General features: G+C 46.5%; 1 protein-coding gene across 1 annotated transcript in view; it reads right to left on the reverse strand.

Annotated features, from left to right (window-relative positions):
- Positions 1-15545, reverse strand: part of mrc2 (mannose receptor, C-type 2) — a 294508-nt gene that overhangs the window by 35463 nt on the left and 243500 nt on the right. Inside the window, exons 17-21 of the mRNA XM_080213436.1 lie at positions 13552-13718; positions 11921-11988; positions 10029-10129; positions 7123-7268; positions 2490-2604 (exon numbers count right to left, since the gene is read on the reverse strand). Coding sequence (XP_080069562.1) covers positions 2490-2604; positions 7123-7268; positions 10029-10129; positions 11921-11988; positions 13552-13718 — 597 coding nt within the window. The remainder of the gene's footprint in view (positions 1-2489; positions 2605-7122; positions 7269-10028; positions 10130-11920; positions 11989-13551; positions 13719-15545) is intronic.

Consider the following 15545-nt stretch of genomic DNA (forward strand, 5'->3'; position numbering starts at 1 on the left):
AGGAGTCGGCCATCAGTCCCCTCGAGCCTGCTCCGCCATTCAATAAGATCATGGCTGATCTTTTTCTGGACTCAGCTCCACTTACCCGCCCGCTCACCATAACCCTTAATTCCTTTACTGTTCAAAAATTTATCTATCCTTGTCTTAAAAACATTCAATGAGGGAGCCTCAACTGGGCAGGGAATTCCACAGATTCACAACCCTTTGTGTGATGAAGTTCCTCCTCAACTCAGTCCTAAACCTGCTCCCCCTTATTTTGAGGCTATGCCCCCTAGTTCTAGTTTCACCCGCCAGTGGATACAACCTCCCTGCTTCTACCTTATTGATTCCCTTCATCGTCTTATACATCTCTATAAGTTCTCCCCTCATTCTTCTGAATTCCAATCAATATAACACCAGTCTACTCAGTCTCTCCTCATAAGCCAAGCCTCTCAACTCTGGAATCAACCTAGTGAATCTCCTCTGCCCCCCCTCCAGTGCCAGTATATCCTTTCTCAAGTAAGGAGACCAAAACTGTACACAGTACTCCAGGTGTGGCCTCACCAGCACCTTATACAGCTGCAATATAACCTCACTGTTTTTAAACTTTATCCCTCTAGCAATGAAGGGCAAAATTCCATTTGCCTTTTTAATTTCCTGCTGCACCTGCAAACCAACTCTTTGTGACTCCTGCACAAGGACACCCAGATCCCTCTGCACAGCAGCATGCTGCAATTTTTTACCATTTAAATAATAGTCCATTTTGCTGTTATTCCTACCAAAATGGATAATCTCACATTTGCCAACACTGTACTCCATCTGCCAGACCCTTGCCCACTCATTTAGACTGTCTATATCCCTTTGCAGACTCTCACACTTTGCTCTTCCACCCATCTGAGTGTCACCTGTGAATTTTGACACACTACACTTGGTCCCCAACTCCAAATCACCTATGTAAATCGTTAACAATTGCGGTCTCAACACTGATCCCTGAAGCACATCACTAGTCACTGATTGCGAACCAGAAAAACACCCATTTACCCCCACTCTTTGCTTTCTGTTAGTTTACTAATCCTCTATCCATGCTAATACATTACCCATAACACTGTGAACCTTTATCTTATGTAGCAGTCTTTAGTGCAGCACCTTGTCAAATACCTTCTAGAAATCCAGATACACCACATCCACAGGTTCCCCATTGTCCACATGTAATGTCCTCAAAGAATTCCACCAAATTAGTCAAACATGCCCTGTCTTTCATGAACCCAGGCTGTGCCTTACCAGTGGGACAATATATATCCAGATATCTCGCTATTTCACTCTCCCTGTGTCTCTGTGGTTTTACTCCAGGTGCTCCAATTTCCTTCCACAGTCCAACAACGTGCGGGGTTAGGTTGATTGGCCGTGCTAAATTGACCCTTAGTGTCCCAGGATGTGTAGGCTAGAGGCATTAACAGGGAAAATATGCAGGGTTACGGGGATAGGGCTTGGTGGGGTTGTTGTCGATATAGACTTGACGGGCTGAATGGCCTCCTTCTGCACTGTAAGGATTCTTTAAGCATTCTATTCTATTCTCTAAGCATATTTGATCACAGCAGGTGACACAGTCACTTGCCGGTAATCTCTCTGGGCTGTGAGTCATATTGCACACACAGTTTTCACCCACAGCTTTCAGTCAGGTTTCAGGTTCACTGGGTCGTTAACCAGTCTGGCCAGTTGCTGACTCACTAAACAGAACTAAAAAAAACTAATCAACTCAAAACATGAGTGTTAGTGTGTGTGTACGCACGTGCCTATATGTGTGTTTTTATGCATGCACAAACCTATGTGCATGCATGTGTGTGTGTATGTATGTATGCATGTGTGTGTGTATGTATGTATGCATGTGTGTGTGTATGTATGTGTGTGTGTATGCCTGCATGCACATGTCTGTGCCTGTGTGTGAATATGTGTGCATCTGTGTGTGCATGTGTGTGTGTGCGCGTGCGTGTGTGTGTATATATGTGTGTGCATGTGTACATCTAAGTGTCAATGCGCGTGTATTTCTGGTTATCCATGTGTATCCACATGCACCTATGTGTTCCTGTTCACATACGTGTGTGGTCTGTATTTGTATGCCCATATGAATTCACACGTGTTCACGTGAATGCATGGTTTGTTTGTCATAACATGCATTAATAAGCATGTTTGTATGTTTGTGTCCATATACCAGTGTTCACAAGCACCACACATGTCTGTCTGTGCATTCATGGTTACATGTTTTTGTCCATGTGTCCATGTCTTTGTGTACATGTTCAGGCCTCCATTCCAGGTACATGCTGTGGCTTCTCACTGAGAAGCTTCAGGGGCATCAGAGGGACAGAATGGGGAACAACTAACCAACAACAGGGACTATTCAATTAAACAAACCCACCGAGGTGGGCAAAATCAAACCAAAGGCAGAGTAAAGGTGATCAAACGGAGCATCGGTACTGAGACATGAATGGACACAGGTTACCAGCCAGGGATACCTTGCTCATAGTGATTGGAGATTGTTGCCAGCAGCCCCCCAGCTCTCTCACAAGCAGCCTTTCCTTCAATCCAGTTCACACGATCAACTTTGGAATATCCACGTACCTGGTAACACTGCGGGGGCAAATAAGGAAAGGAATTAGGAGAAACCGACGGACGCAGGGAATGAGAGGAGCGAGGCAGAAAGCAGGGAGTGTTGCCGTTTCGTACCTTGGTGCTCTTCCCTCCGAGACCCGTGAGAAGCAGTCGAGGTATTCACTATCTGGTTAACAATGTAAACACTCCTTCCAGAGCTGTAACCATCCGTAAGGGTACCAGCCGACAGGGCGGTTAGTCCAGGTTTAAAGGGCAGGTGAGGGAGAATGGGGGGAAGGTGTGTAGAATGAGGACGGAGAGACAGAGAGAGGGAGGGAGCTGGAAAGAAAAATGAGAATTGGGGAGCAGGAGTAAGTGAGAAGTGGCAGCGCAGAGACCAAGAGGACAGCACAGAGGGAAATGTAGCAAAGTTAAGAGCGAGGGGGGTGAGAGATAGATGGGAAACTTGCATCTGTTCTTGTCTTTTTATTGCTGGCACTTTTCCCTTCTCTCGAAAGGTATCATTTATTATTAGGGGTTGGGTGAACTGGCATTGGGTGAGTACCTGAGTAACAATTGTCCGAGTGTGAGCCTTAGGAGTAACTTCCAGGAGGCTGTTCCATTAAAGGAGGAACATCAACTCTTAAACCTCAAGCAGGAGCAGACCAACCTCTATCGGAGCAGTCAGCCCTGTCTCTAACCTGGAGCACTGAGCCCAGCTCCCTGACCAAAATCAACCAAATCAATAAAGAGTGGAAAGGGTGGAATCTGCTTCAGTCAGGCCAATACATAAGGCCGTGACGGCCTGGGGCCTGCAGGTATCCCATAACAGATATGAAATGGAGAAGGGCTACACAGATCAATTTGTCTGCCTCTTGTTAATATGATAAAACTCAAATCCTTACCTTAATCTGGAGTTGGAGATCAGGGACTCCAGTTTCCAATATCTGCTGGCGCAGGTACTAGCTGGGAAATGGCCACACGCGCGCACTCCTTTTTACTTTACCTTCTTCTGGCCGGGAAAGAGTGCACAAAAGCAGGTCTTGTGACCTGAACTGGAGCACCAAGTAGGTCTTCCAGGGAACAAGAGAAAGGAGAGGGACAGGGAAGAGGTCCCAAACCAGGCCATTTAGCCCCTCGAGCCTGCTCCTCCACTCAATAAGATCCAATTGTATCCTCCCACCTTCCCCTTTCACCTTTGCCTATCAAGAGCCTAGCTACGCCTTAAAGATATTTAATCTGCCTCCATTACCTTTTGAGGAAGCGAGCTTCAAACACTCACGATCCTCTGAAGGAACAAAATTCTCCTCATTCTGTTTTAAACGGGGGAACGCCTTGTTTTTAAATAATGATTCTTAATTACAGATTCTCTTACAAGAGGAAACACCCTCCCCACATCCACCCTGTGAAGATCCCTCAGGATTTTATATGTTTCAATCAAGTCGCCTCTTATTCTTCTAAATTCCAGCAGATATAATCCTCGCCTGTCCAATCTTCCCGCATAAGACAACCTGCACGTATTAGTCTAGTAAATCTTCTCTGAATTGCTCCCACTGCATTTATATCCTTCCTTAAATAAGGAAACAATATTGTATATTGTACTGTAGAAGTGGTCTCACCGGTATCCTGTACAACTGGGGCTTAAACTCCCTACTTTTGGAAATCAATTCCCCTCATAATTAAAGAGAACATTCTATCAGCTTTCCTAATTACTTGCTGTACCTGTATTCATGTCTTTTGCGATTCATGCACTGAGACACCCAGATCCCTCTGCATCTCAGAGTTCTGCAATCTCTCACCATTTAGAAAATATGCTTCTTCTTTATTCTTCCTATCAAAATGGACACATTTGCCCACATTATACTCCACTTGCAGATCTTTGCCCACTCACCAAATCTTTCTATGTCCCTTATAGCCTCCTTATGACCTGCAACCATTCAAGTCTTTTATATAAATTGTAGAACGTTGAGGCCCCAGCATCTTTGTGGCACACCACACTATACCATCCTGTCAACCAGAACAATACCCATTTATGCCTGCTCTCTGTTTTTTATTAGCTAGCCAAACTTCAATCCATGTCAATATGTTGCCCCCTACGCCATAAGCTTTATTTTCCTAATCAAATGTCTTCTGGAAATCTAAGTATAGTACATCAACTGGTTCCCCTTTATCTATAACACATGTGACTCCTTCAACGAACTCCAATAAATTAGTTACACATGGATCCTCTTTCTCAAAACTCTGCCTGATTGCTTTGAAGTTTTCTAAGTGCCCTATCATCTTTGATAATGACTTCTGACACTCTTCCTATGATAGATGTAAGGCTAACTATAGCTTCCTGCTACCTCTCCCTCCCTTTATGAATAAAAAAGTTACATTTGTTATTTTCCAACTTAATGATGAAAGATTAATCTTAATCATGCTGCAAATAAACTTGGAGCAAAATCATGGGGGGTGGGGAGGGGGGATAGTAAAGAAAGTGGTTTTAATATACCGACTTTGAGCATTTTCCTAAAACAATTGGAGATGGGCAAAAAGGCTGTTTTGTGATATTCAAGATTCATTCAGTCGGGTAGTGGAGGGACTGTTTGCTTTCGGGAGGATAGATGTGGAAAGTTGTGACCCGTAGGGTGAGTGTGGGTCTTGGGAGTTCTGTAATAGGACCTCCAGGATTATGTACTGGCAACTCAAGGAAGGAGCCTGACTAAAGGTAATGGTCCAACCTCTCACAGGGGTATTGGGACTCAGGGTAATGGCCTGGGCTTGCACAACGGACACAGCACAATACAAACCACTCGCAGAGTGACAAATACAAGCATGACCTGTGGGAGGTCGAGCACTGCTGGGTCTGAAACAGACAGAGTTAAATATCTTGTACTGGGGAGCCAGCAGGAGGTGAATGGGTTACCTCACTCACTAGCATATTTAAGACCACGAGATATAGGAGCAAACCAGAAACATTAGCCCTCGTTCTCTGTCCACAGGTGCTGCAGTTGAGTATTTGCAGTACTTTGCTTTTATTTCAGATTTCCAGCCTTCATGGTATTTTACTTTATCAATGCTTCATCTGAAAATACAGATGGACTTGGGTCTGGGGGGGTTGGGGGGAGTTCAGTCCTCGACATTAACAGAGTGGAACCAGTATCCCCATCGCAACATGAGGCCTCAATCATTCTTCAGGGGAGATACTGGTGTAATGGACTAGTAATCCAGAGGACCAGCCTGATGCTTTGGGAATATGGGTTCAAATCCCACTAATACTGCTGGTACAAAATTCAAGTTAATAAAATCCACAATATAGGCCAGAATTTTTGGCTGTTTATGCTGATGGGATCTGCACTCTGCCCCACCCGGGTTTCCTGGCACCATGGGTACAGTCAATGGGAAATCCCTTGACAGTGGTTTGACCAGGAGGCCCCACTGCTGTCCAATGGCATGCTATCTACCTCGGGAAGAAACATGCCATGGAGACGGTGGCACGGTGCTTAGCAATGCTGCCCTCAGCTCTAGGGATCGGGTTCAATTCCAGCCTTGGGACACTGTCTGTGTGAAGTTTGCATATTCATAAGAACATAAGAACATAAGAAATAGGAGCAGGAGTAGGCCATCTAGCCCTTCGAGCCTGCCCCGCCATTCAATAAGATCATGGCTGATCTGTCGTGGCTCAGTTCCACATTCCCACCCTCTCCCCATAACCCTTAATCCCCTCTCTTATCAAAAACCCATCAACCCTCTTCTTAAAAATATTTAGCGAGGCAGCCTCCACCACCTCAACGGGCAGAGAATTCCAGAGATTCAGCACTCTTTGAGTGAAGAAGTTCCTCCTCAACTCCGTTCTAAACCGCCCCCCCCTTTATCTTGAGGCTGTGCCCTCTAGTCCTACTGTCCTTTCTGAGCGGGAAGAGTCTCTCCACCTCTATCCTATCCATCCCATTCATCATCTTATACGTCTCAATTCTCTCTGTGCCTGTGTGGATTTCCTCCCATAATCCAAAGATGCGCAGGGTAGGTGGATTGCCCGTGCTAAATTACCTCTTAGTATCTCAATATATGTATGTTAGATGGATCAGCCATGGTAAGTGTGTGGAGTATGGGGATAGGATTGTTGAGAGGGCCTGGGCAAGATACTCAATACAGATTCCATAGGCCAAATGGCCTCCTATTCTGTATGGATTCTTCTCTGAAAATCCACCCCACCAATAAAGCCTAATAACGAGCATGAAAACATTATCGATTGTTATATAATCCATACGGTTCACTCATCTCTCTTCAGCCCATTGTTACCTGCTCTGGCCTATATGTGACTCCGGTAATAACTGCCCTCTAAAATTACCTAACGAGCCAATTAGTTACAAGGGCAATTAGGGATGGGCATGCCTTGTTGGTGACACCCATATCCCATGAAGGAAGAAAATAAATATCCAGAATCCTGAGCTGATTGTAGCCACTTACCAACTGTTGTGAAACAAGTTGTAAATTATCACACAGTGCTCCTGGGGTCAGTACATTCAACATGGCATAAAACAACAGAACTGCTCCTGTCAATCATGAGAATACCTTGTTTTCAAATGGGATCCATCCCCTTGGACAACCCCCGGAATGTGCAGTTGGCGGAGGAGGTAAAGGGGGCTTCACCACTGAGCTGTTTGTCCGTTTACATATGTACTGCAGGTTATTCAGGCACCTCTGGTCACCCCACACCTCTGCAACGAGAACGGAAACGTGTGTGTGAGACAGATGGATTGGGAGCGAGAGACACTACGAAAGGATCGAGAAAGAGCAAGTGAGGGAGAGAATGAGTGAGAGCAAGTGAGAGTGACAGAGTGTGAATAGGAAAGGATCATAGAATCTCACAACACAGGTGGGGTACATTTGGCGAACTGCCTCTGTTCTGGCTCTCTGAAAGAGCTATCTAATTCGTTCCATTGGACAAAATTAAACAGCGCGAGAGATTTGAACAAAAACGAGAGAATGAGCAAGATAGAGTGAGGAGCAGGAGAAACAGAAAGAGCAGTCAGCTTAAAACCACAAATCATCATCAAAATAATGAATGTTGAGATGTAAATGTTTTAAAGGTTTGAGCTGTTAATAACTTGTTCAAAAGGGACAATCTTATTCAGTTTGTAAATTGACAGTCTACGAACACAATACATATTGTGTGTTTTGGTTATGAAAATGATATTTAACCATTATAGCACTCTCCCCACATTAAGAAAAAGCTACCAAATATTCCTTTGTAAAGAAGGTGTCCCTTTGAGACAGGTTCCCTGTGAGATTACAAGGTAAAGGCACTCACGCCGATTGCTGCCTTGGAGTTTGATATTAAAAGGCTGCAAATTGTGAAACCTGTGATAGTGGCTCTTTTGGTAATTTTGTTGTCATCTCCAGTTTATCACTCAGCAAAAAAGCACTGCCTGACTCCTGATTAACATCAGCTAATGCCTTTATAATTGTCGCATTTGCGCTGGGTGAAATGAATCGAATATTGGTGTCCAGTCGGATTGGGTGCTTTTTACTTCCTGGATTTCATTTCTCTGGAGAGAGTGGAGAAGCTGGGGTCATTCTCCTCAGATCACAGAGGGTTAAGAGTGACGCGCTCCAGATCAATACTGGTTTTGATAGATTAAATAAGAAAAACTGTACTGGCTAGAGGCTCAGAAACTCGAGGTTTAAGGTGCTTGCCAAAGGAATCAGAGAGGACATTTTTTACACAAGTTATTGTGATCTGGAATGCGCTGCCTAAAAGGACGGGAGGAGCAGATTCAATAGGAACTTTACAAAGACAATGTTTGAAGGGAAATATGCAAGGGAACGGGCAGCAGAATAAGAGTAATTGGATAGACAATCCACCAAAGAGCTATCACAGGCACGATGGGCCAAATAGTCTCTTGTTTCGTATCATTAAATGATGGCGAAGTGACTACTTCAGTTAAACTCACTATCTGGACATTTGTTGTTTGTGGGATGATGCTGAGCACAAACCAGCTTTACATTCCCTACGTTACGTAAGTGACTGCGTTTGTAAACTGCTCCATGAACTGCAGAGTGTTTTGGGATGTGCTCTTCCTTCCGTACTCACAACGGTTCCCTGCACAGTGCAGGAGATTGAGAGACTTGGTGTGAATGAACTCAAATTAAACATCCATCGGTCTGGCTGAAGCAGGATAAGAAAGGGGGGGAATCGCAGTCCCAAACTGAGACTAACTGGGCAAGGGGGTGCCGGAGTGAACCCGCACTTGATTATTTTGCCCGGGTAGTGGGTGATAGGACAGCAGTGAGCCACGGTTGGGCCTTACACTCACTCAAGAAGCACCCGATCAAAATATTAACACCCACAACTAGCTTTGGAGCTGAGGAATTTCTATCTGCTTACAGGGTTTGGGAATTAATCAACTAAGTTGATTTTTCTCTACAGCCAAGGCTGTAACACTACATTCTGCACTCTCTCCTTTCCTTCTCTATGAACGGTATGCATTGTCTGTATAGCGCAAGAAACAATACTTTTCACTGTACGTTAACACATGTGACAATAATAAATCACATCACATTAACGAGCAAAATTTCCAGCCCGTTGGTGGCGGGAGCTTTGGCTGAGTTCCTTTCCCTCTCTAACCCGCTGTCTCTGAGACCAATTCTAGCATCCTAACCACTGAGACCAAGAAACCCAGCCCAGGGGTGTGGGATCGAGGCAGAGCTGTGCATCCTGTCACGCAGCGCATTTACCAACCAGCGTTGGGAACATCTGACCTCATCCGCGGCTGGGATTCTCCAGCGCTGCCGCGGTGCATGGAGGTTTGGCTGAGCGCCGAGTTCTCCATTCTCGCTGGAAGCAGGGAGGGTGCAGGCGAGTTCGGAGAATCCCACCCCAGGCTTCTGGAGGAACTCAGTCTGCAGACCTGTGATCAGTTCCGGTGAGAGGGTATTTGGTTTCTGATAAGATTGCATCAAGAGACCGTACGTCCCAGAGACGCTAGAATCCTACTGCACAGGAGGCCATTCAGCCCGTCACGCTAGTGCTGCTCTTGGAAAGAAAAAGTCCCATTCCCCTGAGCCTGTGTAGCCCCCTCCCCCCCCTCGCTTTAAGCATTTATCCAGTTCCTACCAGAATGCTGAATCTGATTCCAGCACCTTTTTTCAGATAGTTAAATCATCATAGCTCCTGCATTTAAAAACAATCCTCTGTCTATCCCCTGGAAACTTTGCAATCTGCTCCCTGTTATCATTGTTATTCCGACAGCGCGGGTTCAATTCCCAGACCCGATGGGGTCGCTCATCAAGGACTCGCCTTCTCAACCTTGTCCCTGGCCTGAGATGTGATGGTCCTCAGATTAACTCGTCACTCTCAAACGGGAGGGGGCCTTTGGTCACCTGGGACTACAGCAACTCCAGGATAGGATGTGCAAGCAGCTGGAAGGCATTCGGAGATATCCAGCCCCGAAGGCTCATTTCCTTGTGGATCTTACCTTTACTGGGTGACATGTAGACACACTTTTTGTCCCTCGAAATGGGTCGAGGCCTCCCTGAGGCCCAGGAGACAAAATTAAGGATCGAACCGTCAGACCACCTGGAACACAAAACATGGTGAGGAACAGCCCGGCTCTGCTGAATGTCAACCTGAGTTCAAATCTTTTAAACCTCTCGGGAGGCTTGGGAAAGCTGTGGATTTATCACAAGGACAGGATTTGGATCATGGTGTTGTGCACATCGTGCCCGCAGTGAAAATGCCCACGCTCCCTCACCATCCATGTTCAGTGATGTTATAGTACAGGCCCTTCGGCCCTCGATGTTGCGCCGACCAGTGGAACCAATCTAATGACCCTCTAACCTAAACAATTCCAATGTTATCCATATGCCTATCCACTGACCATTTGAACGCCCTTAAAGTTGGCGAGTCCACAACTGCTGCAGGCAGGGCATTCCACGCCCTTACTACCCTCTGAGTAAAGAACCTACCTCTGACATCCGTCCTATAATTACCACCCCTCAATTTAAAGCTATGTCCCCTCGTGTTAGCCATCCGAGGAAAAAGGCTCTCACTGTCCACCCTATCTAACCCTCTAATCATCTCGTATGCCTCAATTAGGTCACCTCGTAACCTTCTTCTCTCTAACGAAAATAACCTCAAGTCCCTCAGCCTTTCCTCATAAGACCTTCCCACCATACCAGGCAACATCCTGGTAAACCTCCTCTGCACCCTTACCAATGCCTCCACATCTTTCTTATAATGCGGCGACCAGAACTGTACGCAGTACTCCAAGTGCGGCCGCACCAGAGTTTTGTACAGTTGCAACATGATCTCACGGCTCCGAAATTCAATCCCTCTACCAATAAAAGCTAACACACCGTACGCCTTCTTAACAACCTTATCAACCTGGGTGCCAACTTTCAGGGAGCTATGCACATGTACCCCGAGATCTCTCTGCTCGTCAACACTACTAAGAGTCCTTCCATTAGCCCTATATTCTGTACTCCTGTTACTCTTACCAAAGTGAATCACCTCACACTTTTCTGTATTAAACTCCATCTGCCACCTCTCGGACCAGCTCTGCAGCTTATCTATGTCTCTCTGCAAACTGTAACATCCATCCTCACTGTCTACAACTCCTCCAACTTTGGTGTCATCAGCAAATTTACTAATCCATCCTTCTACACCCTCATCCAGGTCATTCATAAAAATGACAAACAGCAGTGGCTCCAAAACAGATCCTTGAGGTACACCACTAGTAACTGCACTCCAGGTTGAATATTTCCCATCAACTACCACCCTCTGTCTTCTATCAGCTAGCCAATTCCTGATCCAAACTGCTAAATCACCCTCAATCCCATGCATCTGCGTGTTGGCCACCTTTTCTGTCATCTGTGGAAATGGAACCTGGCAGCGGTTCGCTTTGAGAACAGTCGGGGTTTGGGGAAATGGGGCAGGAGAGAGGAAGATGAAGAATAAGGCAGTGAGAATGTGGAACTAGTTACCACATGGAGAAGTTTAGATGAATAGCATGAACACAGTCCTGTTGGGGGAGGGGGGGTGCTGATACAGACAGGAGGGAGAAAGGAATAGAAGGACGTGTGGACAGAGCTCACTCTGAACCGAGATGGGAGAAGGCTCATGAGAGCTGGTTTCGATTCTGTATACTCCATGTAACAAAATAACTGAGTCATGAGGGAAGGGAGGGAAACAGGAGAATAAAAGACAAAAGGACTCAGTAGAGAAGAGAGGAGAGAGGGAAATATAAAAAAACGAGATTTGGTGTTGCAGAATCTGCAATGAGACCCAACAAAAGTAGTCGAGAAACTCCAAGATGCAGAGTGTGTGTGTGTAAAAGGGTTCCACACTGCTAAAGAACAAACGACAAACCTGAATCGCCCATCATTCTCGTTGCTGTGAAGGCCAATCCACCAAAACTGGTCCTGAAACCGGGAAAGCTGGAAAAATAAGAAAATGAGCCGGTCATTCCGTTTACTGTCGGCACCACAGTCCTTCCATTCATCCCTGGGAGGCAGACATCTGCTGGCAAGGTGGGTAGCTACTGCCGAGTGCTGGTGGTGAGTAACTCTCTTGAACAATCACAGTCCACAGGGTGAGTGTGTCCTCACAGTTAGTTCCAAGATTTTGACCCAATGAGAGTGAAGAAATGCTGATACATTTCCACGTTAGGATCATGGCCAGGATTTTATCACCCCACCTGCCACAGAGTCGAGGTGGTGAGGGGTGGACAATGAACATAAGAACATAAGAAATAGGAGCAGGAGTAGGCCATCTAGCCCTTCGAGCCTGCCCCGCCATTCAATAAGATCATGGCTGATCTGAAGTGGATCAGTTCCACTTTCCCGCTTTCTCCCCATAACCCTTAATTCCCCTGTCTATCAGAAACCTATCTACCCGTGTCTTAAATATATTCAGCGAGGCAACCTCCACCACTTCAACGGGCAGAGAATTCCAGAGATTCACCACCCTTTGAGTGAAGAAGTTCCTCCTCAACTCCAATCTAAACTGCACCCCCCCCCTTATCTTGAGGCTGTGCCCCCCTAGTCCTGCTGTCCTTTCTAACCTGCTAATCCTTTCTATCCTTTCTAATGAAAATGTCCATAGACCTCAGGCGGGATTTTACGGTTTCGGGATGAACAAGGACGTAAGATCCTGCAGGATGTGTAATTCAGAGGGGAACTTGCAGCCAGCGGTGTTTCCATATGTTTGCTGCCCTTGTCCTTCTAGGTGGTAACAGGTTCTCACACAACCAGTGCGGTGGGACGGATTCTCAGCTGCAGGGTGGGGTAGCAGGCTTGCATGGGTGCAGGGGGGGGCTCATACCGGTCTGGAGATGCTCAGGTTGGGGGTTGCCACTCGCCAGGGGCTTGTGTTGCGCTTACGCACTTCCCCCCGGATGCTGACTGACCCCTGAGCCGTTTCACATGAGGCTGATACCAGCCCCACGAACATCACTCTACTTTCCCTGCCTGCTGGACAGACATTCCACTCCAGGCCCCACTAACAGTGACAATAACCAGGTCTGGTCATGGCTGATCCACACTTCAATCCATTTGACCCGTAGTTTTTGATACCTCCTGTTAATAAAATCTCTGCTCCTGAGTGAACACAGGAGGAGTTAGGACGTGCAGGTTGGAAATCTATCGGAGTGATGTAGATGCTGAGGTTAAGGGTGGAAAATTATACCTGGTCAATTCCTCATTCAACCCCTCGGGTGTGTGTCAGAGCATTTATCCAAGAATAAAATCTATTCCCTGCTTCCCATTTAACCAAAGCTGGGGAAGCTGTGAATAAAAAAAAGCATTTGATTTGTGAATGAGTTGCTTGAAGTTTGAACCTGTTCAATGGTCCTCACCTATCCCAGGTTCCTGCCTCCCCAAACTAACCGTGTGACAGATGTTGTTGCACATCTGTGCAAAGCCACAGGGGGTCATTCCAAGGAGGAGTTTGGTGTCGCTTTCCTATTACGGAATCTCCTGGTTGTGTGTCTGAAGTCCTACCTCTTGCAGAGTCTGTCCCAGGAAGGTCAGCTCCTCCTGGCTGTGGATGGAGGCCAGCTCCGCTCCAAACCAGGTGCAGATCCGCTGGGCTTGGGGCCAGGTGGAGAGATGCTCAAAGAATTTGTACTCGGCATCCTGGAACTGCACCCACTTGTTGCTTGAGGTATCTGGTAAAGAGGTAGCATTGGCTCAGTTTACATCAGCAGAGTCATCCAGAAAAACAAAAACATATCCTGAAGGAATACAAAGGCTAAATCGAAAATGGAAAATTCTGGAAACACTCAGCGGGTCAGACAGCATCTGTAGAGAGAGAGAAAAGCAGAGTTAACATTTCAGGTTGTCAACCTTCCATCAAAAAGCAGACACCTGGTAATATACATTTGAGTGGTTGTATGATTCAGTGAGGTTATCCACATTGTGAGGTTATCCACTTTGGCAGGAATAATGGTAGGAAGGACTACTACTTACATGGCGAAAAGCTGCAGCAGGCTACGGTGCAGAGGGACCTCGGGGTCCTTGTGCATGAGTCGCAAAAACCCAGTCTGCAGGTGCAGCAGGTGGACAGGAAGGCGAATGGGATGCTGGCCTTCATAGCGAGGGGGATTGAATATAAAAGTAGGGAGGTCTTGCTGCAGCTGTATAGGGCATTGGTGAGGCCGCAGCTGGAGTACTGTGTGCAGTTTTGGTCGCCGCACTTACGCAAGGATATTTTGGCCTTGGAGGGAGTGCAGAGGAGGTTCACTAGGCTGATACTGGAATTGAGGGGGTTGAGCTATGAGGAGAGGCTGAATAAACTAGGCTTGTACTCGTTAGAGTTTAGAAGGATGAGGGGAGACCTCATTGAGATGTACAAGATGATGAATGGGATGGATAGGATAGAGGTGGAGAGGTTCTTCCCACTCAGAAAGGACAGTAGGACTAGAGGGCACAGCCTCAAGATAAAGGGCGGGCGGTTTAGAACGGAGTTGAGGAGGAACTTCTTCACTCAAAGGGTGGTGAATCTCTGGAATTCTCTGCCCGTTGAAGTGGTTGAGGCTGCCTCGCTAAATATATTTAAGACACGGGTAGATAGGTTTTTGGTAGGCAAAGGGATTAAGGGTTATGGGGAGAGGGCGGGAAAGTGGAACTGAGCCACGACAGATCAGCCATGATCTTATTGAATGGCGGGGCAGGCTCGAAGGGCTAGATGGCCTACTCCTGCTCCTATTTCTTATGTTCTTATGTTCTTATTAGAAGGAAAAACAGTTTGAACCAGTCTTCTTATTTCCCCATTTTACTGTTTTCTCCTCCTGGAGAAGGCTTAGGGTTCACAATGGGGGAGATTGGGGTTTTGAGGGATAGGTTGGGAGGGGAGAGGGGGAATGGGGAGGGAGGCTTGAAGCCCATAAGCGGGCTTCTGATGGGGTGGCACAGTGGTACAGTGGTTAGCACTGCTACCTCACAGCACCAGAGTCCTGGGTTTGATTCCCAGCTCGGGTCACTGTCTGTGTGGCATCTGCACATTCTCCCCGTGTCTGCATGGGCTTCCTCCGGCTGCTCCGGTTTCCTCCCACAGTCCAAAAGATGTGTGGGTTAGATGGATTGGCCATGCTAAATTCTCCCTCAGTGTACTTGAACAGGTGCCAGAGTGTGGCGACTAGGGGATAGTCACAGTAAATTCATTGCAGTGTTAATGTAAACCTATTTGTGACACTAATAAAATTTAAATTTTTAAATCTCCCCTCAACCCCCTCCCCGCCCAAGAATGAACTTTTTCTGACCCAGAAGTTCACGTTTCCCATTCACAGTCTGGGCTCACACTGCCCAATATAAGAACATAAGAACTAGGAGCAGGAGTTGGCCATCAGTCCCCTCGAGCCTGCTCCGCCATTCAATAAGATCTTGGCTGATCTTTTCATGGACTCAGCTCCACTTACCCGCCCGCTCCCCTTAATTCCTTTACTGTTCAAAAATTTATCTATCCTTGCCTTAAAAACATTCAATCAGGGAGCCTC

The sequence above is a fragment of the Carcharhinus amblyrhynchos genome, chromosome 27, assembly GCF_965287045.1.
Source record: "Carcharhinus amblyrhynchos chromosome 27, sCarAmb.v2.hapA, whole genome shotgun sequence".
In the NCBI taxonomy this organism is placed as follows: Eukaryota; Metazoa; Chordata; class Chondrichthyes; order Carcharhiniformes; family Carcharhinidae; genus Carcharhinus; species Carcharhinus amblyrhynchos.